This window comes from Euleptes europaea, chromosome 13 (genome assembly GCF_029931775.1).
Source record: "Euleptes europaea isolate rEulEur1 chromosome 13, rEulEur1.hap1, whole genome shotgun sequence".
In the NCBI taxonomy this organism is placed as follows: domain Eukaryota; kingdom Metazoa; phylum Chordata; class Lepidosauria; order Squamata; family Sphaerodactylidae; genus Euleptes; species Euleptes europaea.
In genome coordinates this window covers 63395663-63415903 of record NC_079324.1, presented here as the reverse complement: position 1 = coordinate 63415903, position 20241 = coordinate 63395663, and the positions used below count along the sequence as shown (strand labels likewise).

At 48.5% G+C, this 20241-nt stretch overlaps 1 protein-coding gene across 1 annotated transcript in view; it reads left to right on the top strand.

Moving 5' to 3' along the window:
- Nucleotides 1-20241, top strand: part of SSH1 (slingshot protein phosphatase 1) — a 42264-nt gene that overhangs the window by 15475 nt on the left and 6548 nt on the right. Inside the window, exons 3-12 of the mRNA XM_056859113.1 lie at nucleotides 8442-8545; nucleotides 9659-9723; nucleotides 10249-10370; nucleotides 11563-11631; nucleotides 12842-12907; nucleotides 15667-15861; nucleotides 16695-16788; nucleotides 17595-17723; nucleotides 17829-17875; nucleotides 19587-19733. Coding sequence (XP_056715091.1) covers nucleotides 8442-8545; nucleotides 9659-9723; nucleotides 10249-10370; nucleotides 11563-11631; nucleotides 12842-12907; nucleotides 15667-15861; nucleotides 16695-16788; nucleotides 17595-17723; nucleotides 17829-17875; nucleotides 19587-19733 — 1038 coding nt within the window. The remainder of the gene's footprint in view (nucleotides 1-8441; nucleotides 8546-9658; nucleotides 9724-10248; nucleotides 10371-11562; nucleotides 11632-12841; nucleotides 12908-15666; nucleotides 15862-16694; nucleotides 16789-17594; nucleotides 17724-17828; nucleotides 17876-19586; nucleotides 19734-20241) is intronic.

Below are 20241 nucleotides of genomic sequence, written 5' to 3'. Positions count from 1 at the left end.
TTTCAGCCAATGTGCCCTGGAGGGCTCTGAGTCTTCTTTTAGGACCTGACTGGATGCTCCCTCTGAAAAGGACAGAATCCGCTCTGGTCAGAAGAACAGTGTGCTATACTCCAGATCCGTCCATGCTGTGAGAGATTCAAAACAGATAAAAGGAAGTATTTCTTCACACAACGCATAGTTAAATTGTGGAACTCCCTGCCCCAGGATGTGGTGATGGCTGCCAACTTGGAAGGCTTTAAGAGGGGAGTGGACATGTTCATGGAGGAAAGGGGTATTCATGGCTACTAGTTAAAATGGATACTAGTCATGATGCATACCTATTCTCTCCAGGATCAGAGGAGCTTGCCTATTATCTTGGGTGCTGTGGAACACAGGCAGGATGGTGCTGCTGCAGTCGTCTTGTTTGGGGGCTTCCTGGAGGCACCTGGTTGGCCACTGCGTGAGCAGACTGCTGGACTTCATGGGCCTTGGCTTGATTCAGCAGGGGCTTTCTTATGTCCTTATAATTATCCCAGTGACCAGGATTGTTGGTTTTTGCCATGGTATCATCCCAAGCGTTCCCAATAGTTTATAATCCATTTTTGTGTGAAATGTTGATGTATGCTGAGATGGCCAGGATGTGGGGTGCAGTGGCTGAAGTATCAGACTAGGATCTGGAACGCCCAGGTTCCAATCCCCACCAGTGTGGTGTAGTGGTTAAGAGTGGTGGTTTGGAGCAGTGGACTTTGATCTGGAGAACTCGGTTTGATTCCCCACTCCTCCACATGAGTGGCGGATGCTAATCTGGTGAACCGGATTGGTTTCCCCACTCCTCTGCATGAAGCCAGCTGGGTGACTTTGGGGGAGTCACAGTCCTATTAAGAGCTCTCTCAGCCCCACCTACCTCACATGATTTCTGTTGTGAGGAGGGGAAGGGAAAGTGATTGCAAGCCGGTTTGAGTCTCCCTTAAGTGGTAGAGTCGGCATATAAAAACCAACTCTTCTTCTTCACCGTGCCCCGAAACTTGCTGTGTGCCCTTGCTCCAGTTGCTTTCCCTTAGCCTAACCTGAGGGGGAAATTGAGGTGGGGGACCCATGTGTGTTTCCCCGAGCTCCTTAGAGGGAGGGTAGGATAAAAAGATGCTAACTAAACAAGTCTGGTGTCCCACAAGCAACCCGGAGAAGAAGGGTTGTAATCTTAGTTCAGTAGTCAGCTTCTCCATAGCTGGTCTGAACTGATAACTCTCACACTCAGAAGATCAGTCATCTGGGACAATGTCTAGCACTCTCAGGCTTATAGCTGCCAGAACTGCAGATAGACAGTTGTGGTTTCTCCTCTGAAAACACATACTCAATGGAACTGAAGCTGTGATACGGTCTTCAGCTGTGGCCATTTCTTTGGGAAACTGATTATGCTACTTGTCTTAGAAGTACAGCAGATGTCTTGGAGCTGAGGACCTGGCTGCCACTGAAGAAATAAGGTCATCCAAACTGTGAAAACCTTCTTTTCTTAACCGCAAATGTGTTGGAAATCTAGGGACCAAATAGTGATAAGTAGTTCATGATATCTGGCTTAACTGGACTTTCTGTTCCCAAATAAGTGTAAACTATCCAATCAATCTTCAGAATCCTTCAGGAACTTCTTTAGCCAGCTTAAATGTAGTGTGGTCAACTGTAAACTCTAGCAATTCCTTTCCAATGCCTTAATTTCCTCCTTCGGTTCCACTTAGATACGGCTTTCCTTGCGCTTCCTGCTGGAAATTGTTAAGGAACTCCTGTGTTCTGTCCTGGGCTGGCAACTTCTCCCCAGGGCTGTTGAGTAGGGGGCTGAATTTTGAGGCTGTTTTCTCTCTGTTTTTCTTTGCACTGATGCATGGCTAGCGGTGTGGTCAAAGTGAGAGAGCGCTAGAGCTAGGCTGGGTCAGGATTTCCACAAACAGCAGGGCACGGGAGGGCTGAAGTTGTTACCTTGACCCGCACCCCATGCCAGGCCATCTTCGTGGCTACTGGCTGTGCGTATCCTGCACGACATCATTGGTTGAATTAGCCGCATGCCCACACGCAGTCTCACAATGGGATCCAACCTGCAAACGGATGCAGTTCTTGTTTTGATACCAGCATTGAGTTTGAATCAGAAGAGTTGGTTTTTATATGCCGACTTTCTCTACCACTTAAGGGAGACTCAAACCGGCTTACAATCACCTTCCCCTCCCCACAACAGACACCCTGTGAGGGAGGTGGGGCTGAGAGAGCTCTTAATAGAACTTAATGGCTTCATGTGGAGTAGGGAAACCAACCCAGTTCACCAGATTAGCCTCCGCTGCTCATGTGGAGGAGTGTGGAATCAAACCTGGTTCTCCAGATCAGAGTCTACTGCTCCAAACCACCGCTCTTAACCACTACACCACGCAGCGTTCATGCCTTGCGGCACCACCCTTGTTTCTGGGGCACCACAGTGGCCGAAGATGTCGCCAAAGGCCGGGAACCACATTATCACACTGATGACACACGGACGCCTCACCTCCAGGCTTCCAGTCTGTGTGGCTGTCTCATAAAAGGTGACTTTAGTTGTATGGCCTGAAGGGTAGGCTCAACCAAGCGAACTGGCTTTCTTTATTTGTGGAGGAGAGAGTGTTGAAATGACCAAACAGCTCTTCCAGGAATGAAATCTCTCCCTTGGTGTTTGTGGCTTCAATCTTTTTTTTTTTTTTAATAAAATTTTTATTTTTTCCAAATTCATTCATATTTAGTTACATATAACCATTGACCAAGTACATACTATAACAACGTTTTCTTATCATATCTAATATATATATCTTTAACTTCCCCTCTCTCCTCTATCTCTTTATTGTCATTGTTACTCTTTGTATTTATTGTCTAATTCTTTATAATAAATCACCCATGTCATTTACATATAAGTATAATTAATTCATATCTTCTCTTGATTGCTTCAACAGATCTGAATTAGATCAAAATATATCCCTTAATATCACAATTAAATTCATTCATACAGTATTTTGTCCATACCTCCCATTCTGCCACAAATTCAATATCGTCTTTTTGATTTACTAATGCTGTAAGGTTTCCCATTTCAGCTAATTCCATCATTTTATCTATCCACTCAGTCTTATTTAGTATCTCAGTCATTTTCCATCTCTTAGCGTAAACCAGTCTAGCGGCTGTAGTGGCATACATCAAAAATGATCTCTGAGTCACTATGGTATCCCGTATTATACTTAACAGCATCATCTCCGGTGTTTTAGGGATGTTTTGTTGTAATATCAACCTTAATTCATTGTAAATCATATCCCAGAAGTTCTTTGCCTTCTCACATAGCCACCAAATATGATGAAAAGAACCCACTTCTTCTTGACATTTCCAGCAATTTGGTGACATATTTCCATACATTTTGGCTAATTGCTTTGGTGTTAAATACCATCTATAGATCATTTTGTAAATATTCTCTCTCAGTGATTGTGAACACATATATTTCTTATCTTTCGACCAGAGTCTTTCCCATTTATGCATATGGATTTCGTGTCCCAAGGTTTGTGCCCAAGTTATCATCGTTGGTTTAACAAGATCTTGTTCAGTATACAAAGTCAATAACATCTTATACATTTTTGATATTAAATGTTCATTGTTGTCTAACAACATTCGTTGAAAAAGTAAGTTATCTTTAATAAAACCTATCTTCATATCTTGTATAAATACAGACTGTATTTGATGATATTGAAACCAAGTGATATATTCCTTCAATTCTCCATATTCTTTTAGGGCACATTTATTATCCTTCCATACCATAAATCTTGATAGATAAAAAATTGTGCTGGTCTCAGTGTCAACATCTCTTGCATAGAGATCCATAGTGGTGTTATGAGTTCCAAAAGATGTTTATATTTTAGCCAAATTTTAATTAACGAAGATTTAACAATATGATGCTGAAAAGCCTTATGAATTTTTAATTTGTCATACCATAAGTAACCATGCCATCCGTATCTATTGTCAAAGCCTTCCAAATCCAAACACCTATTGTTTTTAAATTGTATCCAGTCTTTTAGCCATACTAAAGCTGATGCTTCCGCATATAGTCTAAAATTTGGTAAAGCAAATCCTCCTCTTTCTTTGGAATCAACCAAGTATTTATAGGCAATTCTAGACTTTTTCCCTTGCCATATAAAATTAAGCAAGTCTTTTCTCCAAACATCAAAGTATTTAGAATGCTCCACTATTGGTAAATTCTGGAATAGAAAAAGTAGCCTTGGTAAAATGTTCATTTGAGTTACTGAAATGCGGCCCAGTAATGAAATGTTTTTATTGGACCACACTATCATATCTCTTTTAACAGATTCCCAAAGTTTCACATAATTATTCTCCAGTAAATCTTTGTTTTTATTTGTAATCCAGGTACCTAAATATTTAACCTTATTAGTTCTTTCCCAGCCTGTAGTATCCAAGAAGTCTTTTTGTTTTTCTTTTGAAAGATTTTTAAATAAAGTATGAGTCTTATCTTGATTTATCTTAAAGCCAGAGACTTCACCATATTGCTTCAATAATTCCAATAAGTTTGTGGCTTCAATCAAGAATGCCACCGGCAAAGATTTCTGCCTGGCAGTGAGGACTGTGGTTTCACTTACAAGCTGGCATTGTTCAGTACCGGCAAAGGTTGATACAGAACATTAAGCAGTGAGTCTGGGCCTGTGTGTGTGGAAAGAGTCTAACTGCCCCTGAAATCGTGTCCAGTGAGGAAATATGGGAGGTGGAATCTCACACAGTGCAGGCTTCCTTGAGGCTGTTTCACTGTACTGGTATGTTGTGTAGGGTTGTTTTTTTTTCTTTCTAAGAGAGAATTCCAGTCATTCATCTGTCAGTGTGACACTTTTTAATCTAGTGAGATCCAAATGAGTTTGGAGCCCAGCTGCTGGACTCTTCTCTTCCTGATAATGGGAGGCACGGCGTCTTACAGAGCTCAAAAAGAAGACTGTAGGAGGGGACGCGCTTTGCCTGTTTTTTTCCTCCCCGTTTTGAAAGGCCTTCTTTCATCAGGATCTGTTGAGGCCAGTGTGCTTTCCAGCCAGGATATCGTGGGGGGAGCTCAGCGTTCAGTAAAAGTCATCAGTTCCTGGGGAGCATCCACAGACTTGGAGATTTCTCTGCAATCGGTCGGCCTTCCTCCTCTTCTTATGTTTTGCCAAAAGCCTTGGGAAGCCAAAGGATGTGACTCGAACAGTTGGTGATGAACCTTTCTGGTTTTGCTGACTTCTGCCTGTCTTTTGGGCCGGCACGATGCTTCTGCTGTTCAAAGAGGTCCCGTCCAAAGTAGTATGTATGCAACACTTCCTCCCCTCCTTTAAAAAACTTTGCTTGTCTTTGTGCTTTCTCAGTGCTGTTTAGCATGCTTTTCGTGGGTTGTTTTCTTAAGGGGCACTTTCTGGCTTTCAGATCTTTGCTTATGGTAACAGAAGTCTTAGAAGCGGGGCTTCTTTTGGCGTGGCGTTTATAGAATCAATGCAATTGAGAAATACCTAGATTTTAAGGAAAGCATATAGAAGCAAACCTAGTTGGGTTTCTCTGTAATCAGTGGCATTTTGTGGCAATAACCGGGGAGAAACACATTGCAGGCAACTGGAGCTCTTGTTTGGCAGCAGAGGTCCCTTGGTCTTCAGTGACCTGTTCAATGCATCCAAAGGGCAGCCTCAGCAAAACTGCCATGTTGGATTGGTGCCCATGACTGTATCTGAAGCCTGCTCATAATGGGGCGCTTTGGGGGTCCGAGTCAGTGAATAATTGGCAGAGGGAACGTGTTGACCGCCTGGAGGGCCCTGCCTTTGGTGAGGTCACTGCTGAGGTTCAGAAAACGTGTTTTAAACGTGTTCAACATTTCTTGGCCTCAACTAGCCCTTTGAAACATCTCAGATGTCTTTGTCCACAGCAGTGAATCTGTGGGCACAGAATCCAGCGGTCCTCTGCGGTCTTCCCTTTCATTAGATCTGGCCGTGGGATGATCTCACAGTCTCTGGACAGTGCAGCGTTACAGTTTGCGGGCAGCTGGCATTTTTCCGCCTCCTTATCATAAACAGGAATTATGCATTCCGAGGCTTACAATGGCAGGAAGTGCTGGGAAAGACAGCCCCGTCAGGCTTTATGGTTAATGGGAAAGAGGAAGCCTTTTGCTGCTTTGACTTTGTGTCTCTGAGGCGACTCTGAGCTCACGGGTCAGTCAGTGTGGCTCACAGGCTATTGACCAGGAAGTTGTTTTCACATTATGTCTTTTTTCAGTGGGGGATTGTTTAATGATGTTCTCTGCGTTATTTCCAGGGCTGTGAACTGCTGCATGCCTTTTGAGCAGTTTCGTTATATTTACATAAGTGCACTTACTTAATATGCCTTGGGATGGAGCTGAGTATCCCATATTGAACAGGGTTGGTAGTTCCTTACCCTTCCCCCCACACAAACACACACTTGTAGACTTCATAGGGAAGCTTCTTCTCCTAGCAGTGTTGTTCTTACAAGAGTGTTGGATCTTGAACTCTGGGGCCTGGGTTCAGATCTTATCTGGTGGTTTGGAGTGGTGGAGTCTGATCTGGAGAACCAGGTTTGATTCCCCACTCCTCCACATGAACGGCAGACACTAATCTGGTGAACTGGATTTGTTTCCCCACTCCTACACATGAAGCCAGCTAGGTGACATTGGGCAAGTCACAGTTCTCTTAGAGCTCTCTCAGCCTCACCTACCTTACAGGGTGTTTGTTGTGGGGAGGAGGAAGGTGATTGTAAGCCAGTTTGAGTCTCCCTTAAGTGGTAGAGAAAGTCGGCATATAAAAAAACCAACGTTTCTTCTTCTTCATCATCACATAAACCACATGCTTGACCTTGGCTCCCTCCCTGTGAAATGAGGTAGCCCTTAGTGGCTTGGGGCTTGTGGGTGGTGTTGTGCTTGCATTATGGTAACTTGGGGACACATCACAACACCACTGTTTAGAAGCGAAAGAGACGGAGTACTCCCTCCATTTGACTCTCCCCTCCCCTCCTGCTTTTTCCCACACTGCATTTTTGTCAAGGGTGCTTTTTGTTGTGCTGCAGTTGTCGAGGATGGTGTCCTGGGAATGCCTGCTTCCTAAGATCACAGGCACAAATGCGACTTGTGCTCAGATGGGGGTGAAAGACGTTGCTCTGCATCCCTTTGTATCACTGGAGCTTGTGCAGTGGAAAGTCTGAGCTGACGGGGCTCTTGATTTTTCAATCAAAAAGCACCTGCGTTGCATGCAGCTCAGCTCTTGCATATCTCGCTGAACAGATCCTGAGGCTTTGCCCACAGGTGATCTTGGAGAGCAAGTGTAGTGGTTAAGAGTCGTGGTTTGGAGCGGTGGACTCTGATCTGGAGAACCGGGTTTGATTCCCCACTCCTCCACATGAGCAGCTGACTCTAAGCTGGTGAATCAGGTTGGTTTTCCCCACACCTCCACATGTAGCCAGCTGGGTGACCTTGGACTGGTCACACTCTCTCAGCCTCACCTACCTCACAGGGTGTCTGTTGTGGGGAGGGGAAGGGAAGGAGATTGTAAGCTGGTTTGAGTCTCCTTTAAGTGGTAGAGAAAGTCAGCATATAAAAATCAACTCTTCTTCTTCTTCTTCTCCTTCTCCTCCTCCAGATGGGGCATGGTGCCATTCAGTGGCCTTGACAGTACAGCATCTCTCCCTTATGTACATTTAGGGTTGCACAGCTCCAAGGACACCAATAGGAGATGCATGAGGAAGTGAAAACATTCAAATCCCCAAACCCCATCCACAGAGCTTGTGAAAGAATTGCCTGGTGGATTGTACAAGTTTTACTGTATTTTTATTTCTGTCCTGTGATGTACTTTAAAAGATATAATTGGGAAATAATTGGTGGGGGGTAGAGCAGCTTGAAATCAGTATGCTAAGAAGCACAGAGGCATAAGTTTTCTTAAATTGTAGAGCTTTGTAACCCAGTGTTTTTGAAGGGTCACATCCTCTCCTGTAAAAAAACCTCTCACATCAGCCAAATGTGTAACGCTGTCGGAAAACTGCATAGAATGCTTTTAACGAGAGCCCTGGTGCCTTTAAAGCCGTCGGCTACCAGAGAAGCCGCCTTCCCCCCCACCCCCGTGAGAGCAGTCAGTCATGATTTTTAAGTTCGGGACGTCGATGGGGGCTCTTGGGGTGTTGCAAGGGCTCTCCAGTGTTACAACAAATAAAAGCCACGGTCCTTCAACTTCCAGGAACGCTAGAAATATGTCATACCCACTTCTTTCTTTGAAGGGGGGGCAAATATTTGTGATCTTTGACTAAACATTTTAAATAATTCAGTCTCCCTGGCTCCTTTGGGAGGAGGGCGTGTGTACACCACGTACGGTGCACATTTGCTGTTGTGATCACGTGAAATGATTTTTCTTCCTGCTTGTGATCTGCCTGATCTCTCTTTCCATTTTCTCTTCCAGCCTGAGCGAAAGCTTTTTTATGGTGAAAGGTGCTGCATTATTTCTCCAGCAAGGCAACAGCCCTCAAGGCCCACGGAGTCTTCCTCACCCTCACAAACATGCAGGTAAATGTCATTGCAATGAAATGCATTTCTGGGTTGGTAGCTACAGCTGACATCTGACAGCCTGGGCCAAATAAATGTTGGCTGCTTACACACAAGAAGGGTTCTCTGCATGGCTTTCATCACTGCTGCAAATACAGAGGCCTGCGCCCTGACGAGGGAGCTTCCACATGTGGGAGTTTTGCACAGTACAGAATACAAATAGTATCCCTCCAGCAGTCTTCCTGCTTCCCTTCCTCTTTCCTTTCCAGGCAATTGGGACAAAATTGCCAGCACTTTTCCCTTATATCTCCACAGCAAAAAGGACTGGAGGCCTCATTTAAAAAACATGAAAACTGGGTATTTGAGGGAACTAAAATTTGAAATAAGTGGCAATAGCAATTACTGGTTAAACCCCCCCCCCCCCCGAAAAGTTTGGAAGAGTTGGTGGGACCCTTCTTGGGACTTGAAGGGCTGTCATAGAGAGGATGGTGCCAAGTTGTTTTCTGTTGCCCCGGAGGGTCGGACCCAAACCAATGGGTTGAAATTAAATCAAAAGAGTTTCCGTCTGGACATTAGGAAGAACATTCTAACAGAGCGGTTCCTCAGTGGAACAGGCTTCCTCGGGAGGTGGTGAGCTCTCCTTCCCTGGAGGTTTTGAAGCAGAGGCTAGATGGCCATCTGTCAGCAATGCTTATCCTATGACCTGAGGCAGATCATGAGAAGGAGGGCATCTTGGCCATCTTCTGGGCATGGAGTAGGGGTCACTGGGGGTGTGGGGGGGAGGTAGTTGTGAATTTCCTGGATTGTGCAGGGGGTTGGACTAGATGACCCTGGTGGTCCCTTCCAACTCTATGATTCTGTGACTTGTCATGGGCCTGGAGCTTGCATGCTACACTGGGAATGACTCTGGGAGGACCTTTTAATGCTTGCAAGCAAGACGAGACCAACCAGCTTTCATCTTGGGGGTTTTGTTTGGGGAGCTTCTCTCACCTTTCAGGCCGGTGGGGTGGGCCACTTCCTGGGGGTGCAAAGCAATTGGGAGTAAACCTAGCATTTCTTGGGTTGCTGGAGACTATCACATGATAGTGTATAAGACGAGAGGCTGTGTTGGCATAGATGGATTATTTCCCACAGGTGACTTGCCACAGCACCTCCAGGTGATGATCAACCTCCTTCGGTGTGAGGACAGAATCAAACTGGTAAGAAGGTCCCCTTCTTTCTGCCTTGTTTTTAAGGCCAGGACCCCCTGGCAGTGTGCACAACGGAACTGTTTCCAAAGCTGTTGCTTGTGAGCATCCAAAGCAGAGCCGCCCTCAGGGTAAACTTCCTGGCCGGGTTGAAGCTGCAAACCAGCAGCCAGTTTAATGACAAGTTAGTTCCATTGAAATCCAGGGGCGCTGACCAAGCCAGGCATCGGCACTGGCTTCTTGTCTTTCAAGCACCCTTCCAGAGAGTGGCCTCTACCAATCCCCAACACCCTTGACTTCCTCCTCTTGTAGAAACTACTGTCCAGGAGAACGTTTCCATCCCCCTCGGAGTGATTCAGAGTGAATCCAGTTCATCTTCTCTTGCTGCACCTAAGCAAATGAATAGGGAATCTGGGAGAAGCTGGGCAGGAGATGGGCATGAAGGGAAATGCCCCCACACTTTAAGTAAACAGAATGTGGCTTCTCCACCGGTGTGTTAGAGAAGCCAACACCCCGAGCCTTTGTGCTGTTTTTCAGGCCGTGCGTTTGGAAAGTGCCTGGACAGACCGAGTGAGGTACATGGTGGTTGTCTACAGCACTGGGCGCCAAGATACCGAAGAGAACATCCTGCTGGGAGTGGACTTTTCCAGCAAAGAGAGGCAAGGGCTGTGGGCATCTGGGGCTGGGGTGAGAGGAGGCGGTGTCAGCCAGGCACTTTCTGGATGGGGTCAAAGCCCTGCAAAAGAGGTCCCCTGGAAGGCTTCCTGCTGGCAGTCACATTTGATGAAACAAACAAAAAGTGTTGCAATTAAGTTGATAACTGCAGGATTTTTTCAGTGAGAGGCAGGGGTGTGGGTGTGTCTTGGAGGAAAGTGTTTCTAGTGGGGTGGTAGCCAGAATGGCTGACTTAGACCAGGTTCAGATTACTGCTCAACCATGAAGCTCATTGGCCATGGGTCAGTCATCCACTTTCAACCATTCCAGGCTCCTCTGAGCAGGACCTTGAACACATGAAGCTGCCTTATACTGAATCAGACCCTTGGTCATTAAAGTCAGTATTGTCTACTCAGACCAGCAGCGGCTCTCCAGGGTCTCAGGCAGAGGTCTTTCACATCACCTGCTTGCCTAGTCCGTTTAACTGGAGATGCTGAGGATTGAACCTGGGACCTTCTGCATGCCAAGCAGATGCTCTACCGCTGACCCCCTCCCCTTCTGCTGGTGCCGACCTGCAAATGGGCAAAGTCAACAACTGCCCGCACACATCCCTTCTCTGTTGTGGCCTCCGCCTTGTGGAATGGCCTGCCCGAAGAGGTCTGTAAGGCTCCCACTCTCCTAGCTTTCCACAAATTACTCAAAACTGAATAATTCAAGAGGACTTTTGAATGCAGGCAGTAAGATAGCACTGAGCAAAATGGTTCACAGTTTTATTTGGATAAATGATTAGGGAGAGTGGTCTGTACTGCTGTGTATAGCTTGCTGTTATTAGGCTCCTGCTATGTAATTTTTTTGGCATCATTTAATGTGTCGTGTTAATACTTACGCTTTGCTTCAGTTCTGTTTTTAGATTTCGGGTTGGATCTACCATCCTAATCCCATTGTTTTGTTTATTGAATGTTGATCGTATCGTTGATTGTACTGTGTGTAATCCGCCTTGAGTCCCAGGGAGAAAGGCGGACTATCGATAACGTAAATAAGTAAGAGAGAAGGGAGCCCTAACCCTTGGATCCTTGGAGGACGGCAGGATAAAAATGGGACAGCTTAGTGGATCATGTTTTGTCCTTGGCTCTGTTGGGGTCTGCATTTGTTGAAGTCCAGAGCCCTGGATGACGTGACGTCTCTTTGTCTTGGTAGCAAAAGCTGTACCATAGGGATGGTTTTGCGCCTGTGGAGCGACACGAAGATGCATCTTGATGGCGACGGGTAAGAAATATGAGCATTTGGGGGGCTAGCAGGGGGGATGAACACATGAAGCTGCCTTATACTGAATCAGACCCTCGGTCCATCAAAGTCAGTATTGTCTACTCCAGGGGTGGGGAACCTCAGGCCCGGGGGCCATATGCGGCCCCCGAGGACATTTTTTGTGGCCCTTGGGAGCTCTGGGACCCTGCTGCAGAGGCGGGGCGCAGGCCGGCCCTCCCAGAGGGTGTTCCTGGCACCACAGCTTACAGCGGCGCTGTGGCGCCCTTTGGACCTCCTCTCGCTGACTGTCGGCTGTTGAGCAGCGAGAGGGAGGGGGAAAGAGGCTGGCGGCTCCCGGTGGCGGAGCATGCATGCAGGAGCCGATTGGGCTTCGGGGGGGCCCTTTTGTGGACTCTGGGGAGGAGAGGGCATGGAGACTGGGGCCCGGTCGCGCGTGGCTCTGTGCGCCGCCAGGTGTGTGTGGGCAGGGGAGGCTAGGGCCCGGTCGCGTGGGGCCAGCGGGGGTGTGTGTGTGTGTGGGGGGGAAGGCTTTTCTCTCTTTTCTTCCTCTTTTTCTGTCACTCTTTCTCCTTTCTCTCCCTCTTTCTCCCTCTTTTTCTGTCTCTGTCTTTGTCTCCCTCCGTCCTTTTCTTTGTCTCCCTCCGTCCTTTTCTTTTTTTCTCCCTCTCTCTCCATTTCTTTCTCCCTTTCTTTCCCTTTCTCCCTCCCTCCCTTTTCCTCTTTCTGTTTTCCTTCCTCCCTTACCGATCAACTGTGGGCTGCGCCTCCCTGGCACCTCGTTTGCTCGGGCCCACTGCTGGCTGCCCTGAATGATGTCATAAATGTGCAAATGGCCCTTGGCAGGAAAAAGGTTCCCCACCCCTGGTCTACTCAGACCAGCAGCGGCTCTCCAGGGTCTTAGGCAGAGGTCTTTCACATCACCTACTTGCCTGCTCCCTTTAACTGGAGTTGCCGGGGATTGAACCTGGGACCTTCTGCATGCCAAGCAGATGCTCTACCACTGAGCCACAGCCCCTCCCCTAGTCTGTGAGGAAACACTTTCAAGTGCTGCAGTTACTGACCATCCCTGCTTGTGGGGTGTTGTGGCTGTTCTGACATAAATGTTCCCATCTTCAACTACAGAGAGCTTTGGCTGCGAAGTGGCCTCTGTGCTCCAGAAACAGCCGCGATGTGCAGCCTAGAGCTGTCCCTCTTTCTCTCTCTTTGCTAGTGGATTTAGCGTCAGCACTGCAGGGAGGATGCATATCTTCAAGCCGGTTTCCGTGCAAGCCATGTGGTAAGTAGTAAGCAGCGGATTCCATTTCCATTCACAGCCTTTGAGACTCTGAAAGTAGCATTTCACGTACTAGGCACGCATTCAGTGGCAAAACAATTCCCCTTTCTCCATCATTTCTTTTTACCAAGTCAGGGTTTAGCCTCAGGGTTTCCATACTTTTTAATAGAAAAGAGCAAGAGTCCAGTAGCACTTTAAAGACTAACACTTTTTAATGTGATTCTGTGGTCTCCTTCAAGCCTGAGGACTATTTTATGAATATCATTTAAGCTGCTGAATATTGCGTGATGTTGTTTTTGTGCTTATGTCTTGTTTTTAATCTTGATGATTCTTACGTTAATGTTTTTATGATTATAAATACGTCGGGCCAGCGAAATGAATTGGCGACGACTCTCCACCTCCTCAGCTAGTAAAATCCATTCTTCAAGAGTGTCTGGGTCTCGTTGCGTATAAGCCCAGTTCAATATCTCAGGATGTAAGGCTTCTCGGAAATAATGTATTCGGGTAGCCTCGGTCCAGTCCACTATTTTACTGGCAAGCCTTTGGAATTCGTCCGTGAATTCCCGCACTGGTGTAGACCCTTGTCGAAGTTGCAGGAGGGCTGCCTTGGCCTTCTCTCACAGGAAAGGGTCCTCAAAACGTTGCCGTAACGCTCACATGAACTCATTGAGTGAGCGTATGGATCGGGCCCAAGTGTCAAACTGGAGGACCATCCAGTCGGCGGCTTTTCCAGTCAATAGGGAGGCAGCGAAGCGCACTCGGCTGTCTTCGGTGGGGAAGTGCTGCCCCTGTTCTCTCATATAACTGTCCACTTGGTGTAGGAAACAGGGCAGAGCCTCAACTGAGCCGTCGTAGGTCACCCTTAACCGTGGTTGTTTCCACTGTATGAGAGGGGGCGCTGAGGGTAGCACCGGCAGTTGCCCTGGGGGCGGCAAAACCGGTGCTCTTGGGACCAGTTGAGCCGGAAGTCTTGGAGGCGGCTGGGCTGGTTGTCCCGGAGGGGGGAGAACGGGTGCCCTCAGCGGTGGAAATTGTGGTCATGGAGCCGGCAGAGTTGGCTGAGTTGGCACCGGTTGGACTGGGGGAGTTTGAGCTCGTTGTAAACGTTCATTTTCTTGAAGCAGCTGCTCCATTTGGTCTTGCAGACGGGCCACACGATCAGTCAAGTCCCGGTTCTGGCCCCGCAAGAGATGCATTTCGTCCCCAGTTCCCCCTGTGCGTCGGGACTGGCTGACCCGGAGATCAGTAGCCCAGTGGGGTTCCTCACCATACAGGTCCTCCTCATCCGAGTAGTCTGGCTCGATCAAGCTACCTGCAAGCCGACGTGCACGTTGTGCGTTGCGAGACGGGCCAAAAGTCGGGGGAAACGAGGGGTTAAACCCAAATCCTGTGCTGTCTTTAGGACGCACGTCCGTGACCGTTGTCGCTCGGGCTCGAGCGGCGGCCAAACGCTGCTCTTCTTCTTTCTCGGCCCGCGCCTGAGCTGCCGCCGCATCCGCTGCCCGCATCTGTTCTTCGGCTCGCTTTCGGTCAGCGAGCACTTGGTCGGCCTCGAGCTTGGCAGCAATCGCCGTGGTGATGATCGGGAGGGCTTCTTGCTCCAGAAGCAGAAGGAGTTCAGAGGAATCTTTTAGGTCCAATAACGGTTGAACCCGAACTGCCAGAGCAGGAGCGTCTGCTCCAAACTCGGGGGTTAAACGCTTCGTGAGTTCAGCCACCGTGGCTGAGGTCAGTCCTACAAACAGTAAGGCCGTCTGGGCCGCTACATCCCGTGCTTCCTTCAAGCACAAGTTGGGATCAGGAGCGGTTGGGATCGGGATCTCTTCCGCCCGTGTTCCCGCCATGGATCGGGGCGGAGCGGGGCGGAGCCGCTGCCGGCTCCTGTTGCTCCTCATGTACAGTTAACCCCGCTAACAAACGGGTCAAGGCTGCTAAATCCTCCTGCGCCAGTCGAACGTCTTCCACCAAACTGTCCAGTGTTTGGAGGTCGTGCTGGGCACTTTGATCTGTGTCGGGGGTCGTCCAGGGCGTCGTGTCAGCCAGGCGACGCCACTGAACTCGAATGAGTACAATTAGGCGATTGATCTCCGCATCCGTCCGCAGCACCTCAGCAAGAATGTCATTCAGCAGAGAAGGGTCATCGGGGTACTCGTCCGACGGTTCCAACGGAGGGGTTTCGGCCAGAAACCCTCTACCCGGGGAGCTATCTCTACTCCCACCCGGAACCTAGGCGAACCCTCTGGGGCTCCAGCCACAGGCAATTCACTCGGAGAGCATGTTCCCTGCTCCAATCCGAGACCCCGGTGAACCCTCCAGGGCTCCAGCCAGGCAGGTAAAAAATAGAGAAGTGATTCGTGCCAAAATGTGAGCACTTGTCCCAGTGGTAATCCCACAAACAACATCCACAGACGAGGAGTCCAAAAGAGAGTTGATTTATTAGAAAACCTACAGGTAAACAGAGCTAACAGGTAAATTGGCACGAATGAGAACTAAAGGCACGGCTAAGGCCTATATGGAAGAGCATTGGTCATATCAGATAGTGAAGGCAACCCCCCCCCCCTTACGAGAGCGGTTCTCACAGAGGAAAGGAATTTGGCAGTTACCAGGCTTGGCCTTGGGACCGCACCTGGAGGAATCATAACACACACACAGTCCGGCTGTCTCAGCGAAGAGCAGGCCTGACACCCTGTTCCTACTGCTGCAGGTACTTGACCCCCCCCTCCCCCGGCCAAGGTTTTCATTCTGGGTTTCTGCCCTTGCAGGTCTGCCCTGCAGATCCTCCACAAGGCCTGCGAGGTTGCTCGGCGGCACAACTACTTCCCGGGCGGGATGGCACTCGTCTGGGCCACCTACTACGAGAGCTGCATCGCCTCCGAACAGAGCTGCATCAACGAGTGGAATGCCATGCAGGACCTGGAGTCGACCCGCCCTGACTCGCCAGCCTTATATGTGGACAAGTAGGTATTCCCTGTTTAATTTCAAGCTGAGAGTTTTCTACGGGAGAGTCTCTGGAGAACGAGGGTTTCAGAAGGTAGCCAAGTTGGACTGCAGTAGAAGAGCCAGATTCGAGTCCAGCGGCACCTTAGAGACAGTCTAGATACTAGGAAGAATTTTCTAACAGTTAGAGCGGTTCCTCAGCAGAACAGGCTTCCTTAAGAGGTGGTAAGCTCTCCTTCCCTGGAGGTTTTGAAGCAGAGGCTAGATGGCCATCTGTCAGCAATGCTGATTCTATGACCTTAAACAGATGATGAGAGGGAGGGCACCTTGGCCATCTTCTGGGCATGGAGTAGGGGTCGCTGTGTGTGTGTGTGGGGAGGTAGTTGTGATTATGATTATATGCATTGTGCAGGGGGTTGGACTAGATGACTCTGGTGGTCCCTTCCAACTCTATGATTCTGTGATTCTATGATTTATTTTTATTTTATTTACAGTCCACCTTTCTCACTTGGACTCAAGGCAAATTACACCTTGCAGGCCTTTGATAGGATTTAACTGATTAGGGGCAAAGAGAGAGGGATGCAGAATCAGGGATGGACAAGACGGCGTGCTGTAAAAACGCCCTCCTCCTGGCCAGAGGGCTGCACCATCCAGACTGCCGGAACCCTCAGCAGAGAGAAAGAACCAGCACTATGAAGCTTTCCTTCACAATCACGAGCACCAGTAACTTGTCTGTTATGTAGAAGCTGAGTGGGTAAATGCTGCAAGCTCTTCACTAGGAGCTGGACCCGAGGATTCACAGCTGTTCTGATTTCTTGGCTCAGCAACTCCTGTCTGCCTCTTCCTTTTTCAGGCCAACTGAGAGGGAGCGGGCAGAACGCCTCATCAAGGCCAAACTCCGGAGTATCATGATGAGCAAAGACCTGGAAAATGTGACCTCCAAAGAAGTAAGCAAAGCTTGCCATTCGTCTGTTTTGTGGCATCATGCTGCATTGCCTGGGAAGTGAATACTGAATAAATCTCAGACATTTCCTCCTTGAGAGGGGCTACGGGTAGTCTCTGCAGAAGGTCCTGGGCTCAAGTTCCAGTAGTAGGCTCTTGAGAAGCAGGTGTTGGGAGAGAGCAAGCTCTCTTGCCATCACCTTGGAGAGCAAATGCTGGCCAGAGAAGGCAGTACTGAGCTGGGCTGGCCAAGTGTCTGACTGGAGACCTTCTTCTTCTGTCTACCTCACCCCAGGTTTCCCAGCCTGACTAGAAGCAGCTTCAAGCGACCTCTCAAGCTTCTGGTGTCCTGTAACTTCTTTCTCCAGTGGTGCTGCAGTGGGGCAGTCTTTGTTATCATCAGGTGGAGTCAGCTGCCTGGGATTGCCACGGGGAGGGGCTTCCTGGGAGACCCTGTTGGGCCTGGTGAGCAAAAAGCGGTGACACCAGAGAGAGGAAAGAAAGGAAAGAAACAGGGAAAGTTTCCTTCACTGTCCTCAATCTTAGCTAGGGCTAAGGGACAAAGATTCAGGTACATAGCTAGGGGACACTTGTCTTTTTCATTTTATTTGTTTGTTTACATCATTTATACCCCACTTTTCTCCCAAATGGGGATCCAAAGTGACTTAGAGCTTTCTTCCATTTTATCTTCACAACAACCCTGTGAGGTAGGTTAGGCTGAGAGCGTGTGAGTGGCCCAAAATCACACAGTGAGCTTCCATGCGCACAGATGCGTCGAGTCATTTCTCCCTTCACTTTGCCCTTTTTGCAGATACGGAATGAGCTGGAGAAGCAGATGAGCTGCAATCTGAAAGAATTCAAGGAATTTATTGACAACGAGATGCTGCTGATCCTAGGGCAGATGGATAAACCCTCCCTCATTTTTGATCATCTATACTTGGTAAGCAGCAGAGCGAGCATACCCGGTTTTGGGAGGGTGTTTGTTGCCTTGTACATCCTCCGAGCTCTGCTTGCCTGTGTGTCCTGACTGTTGTGATTCTTGCAGGGTTCTGAATGGAATGCCTCCAACCTGGAGGAACTCCGGGGCTCTGGGTGAGTACCATGGCTTCAGTACCCGAGTGCAGCTGGCAATGCTTACAGCAGCAGCAGCTGTAAAAAATCCCCAGTTCCAGATGTGTATGGCTTTGGTGCTGGTCTCTTGGGAAGCACACAGTGTCAGTGCTGAGCTCAGCTGGCAGTTTCATGATGCTGAGCTCAGCTGGCAGTTGAAGTTTCAGGACAGCTCTGAAAGACTGGGGACCGGTGCTTATCCCTGTTTGAGATGCATGTTTGCTAGCCCTCGCTTTGGAGCATCGGGCTGGAAGCTAGCAGCGCCAGGTGTTCACTGGGCGGCTTTGCCTCGAGAATCTGACCTCGGCATGGAGAGTCCAAATTTGGCTTTTTAACATCATTTGCATCAGTGGTTCTGTTCAGACAGTTTTGGGGGTTGGCTGTATTTTGACAAGGGCCGGGAACGTAGTGAGGAAGGAAGGGGTCTAGCTTGGCGTGGGCCAAGGGAACAGGGCAGGGCAGCAGACTTGTCGTTCGGTGGTGTAAAAGAGATATTGAACGGGTTTGTCTTCTTTGGCCATAATATGGCAGTTCCGGGGGATGTGGTGCGTTGCTGCAGTTCCCCATCCTACACCTGTCACCCAAGCTTTGTCCCTTGTTACATTTGGAAGTCCAAGGAGGGGGTGGGGCGGCGTTGGCCACCCTGACCCTGGTAGAGCTTGCTCGAAACCCAGGCCTTCAACCTTGGAAGCTGGGGGTTTACTTTCAAACAGTAATAATAAATGTCAGAACACAGCAGGAAACTTCTCTGCCAGAGTCCAGGTTTTGAGCTGTGTGGCCTGGGGCAAGGACAGGACGCAGCATTTTTGTATGCAAAACCCACCTAGGAAGTGGGGGGGGATGTACATTTTTTCTCCAATATAAAGTATTCTTGGTGGCAGAGCCTTACTGATGAGGTCTTTTGGGTCAGGTGCAATTCCAGTTTTGAGGAGCTGAGTCCCGTGGTATTTAGTATGCAGTGTAAACAGATTCCCCTCTGCTTTCAGTAGGGTGAGCCAAACATCTTAAGTCGTTCTTCCCTGGAGCAGCCGGGGGGGGGGGGCTCCTTGCAAGGAGCGCTTCTCTCTGAGACACTCCTTGGCGGATTTTCAGGGCCATTGTGTGTGGGTTTTATCCAGCCAATGAGGAATCTTGGGAAAGGTCCTCTAGGAACTTCTCCTGCACTGGACGGCATTGAAATAACCCACTCTTCACAACTCCTACAGGGTCTTTCTGTGCTGTTTCTCCTGTTCAATGGAGAATTTCTCAAGAACACAAATTAAAGGGAGCAACGGCCCCAAACACACTGAACACAGTGCTGAGGATCTCTGTTTTCATGTCAGAACTCCGGGCATGTGTTTAGCCCTTACGCTTGAAAGTGAGCGGTCAATGCCTATCTAAATCTCAGAACCCAAAGGGTGGCTGAAGAAGGTTTAATGTGTGTGTGTGTGGGGGGGGGCGGACAGTGTGTACTTCTGACTCTTCTCCATGATTTAAAATAAATTAAGCAGAATAGTAAAAATGGCAGAATAAATTATGCAAAATGAGGAGGGGGGCTTTGTCTTAGCTGGCATGATTTGTACAGAGCTGCTCTTGACACAGAATTTCCCCTTGCTTTCTCATAAGGTTCAGGCAGCCCTTGTTCAGGGAGGGGAGGGGAGAACAGAGATGCCACTTTTAGGCTCAGGGTTTTAATCTGTTTCCATCCTTGCAGCGTCGACTACATCTTAAATGTCACCAGGGAAATCGATAACTTTTTCCCTGGCTTGTTTGCGTACCACAACATAAGAGTCTACGATGAAGAAACGACAGACCTCCTTGCCCACTGGAATGAGGCCTACCACTTCATAAATAAAGCCAAGTAAGTTGAAGCACAACAATGACCTTGGTTGCTGCCTGCCCAGCATTCTGCCTCCAGCAGTGAGCAGCCAGGTGCCCCACAAAGGCTGCAAGAAGGGCCAGATGGCAGCAGCTGTCACCCCAGTTAGCTCAGAACAAGGGACTACGCAGGTGTGCACCTCCACAAGTGCCTGCCTAACCCGTGTATGGGGTCTTTAAGCTTGTTTGGTTGGAAGTGTTATCTTGGAAGAGGCAGTTCTAAAATCAGTTGTCTAGGCTACAAAAAGGATAGTTTATAAAGGTAGAAAAGAATCAGCTTTACTAGCGATGCACACAAAAAACAGTTCCCATTCTTAGCAGCAAAACTACCAGTTTGAATTGGCCCAACAGACGCTGCATGCTGTGCAGAAAAGGATCGCAAGATGTTCTCCCTGTGTATGAGATGTGTTAGACGTCCCTGGGGTAGGAAGTTGTCCAAGCTAGAATTGCTGGTGGGGGAGTTTGGAGGATGGAGAAGGGAACGGAGTCAG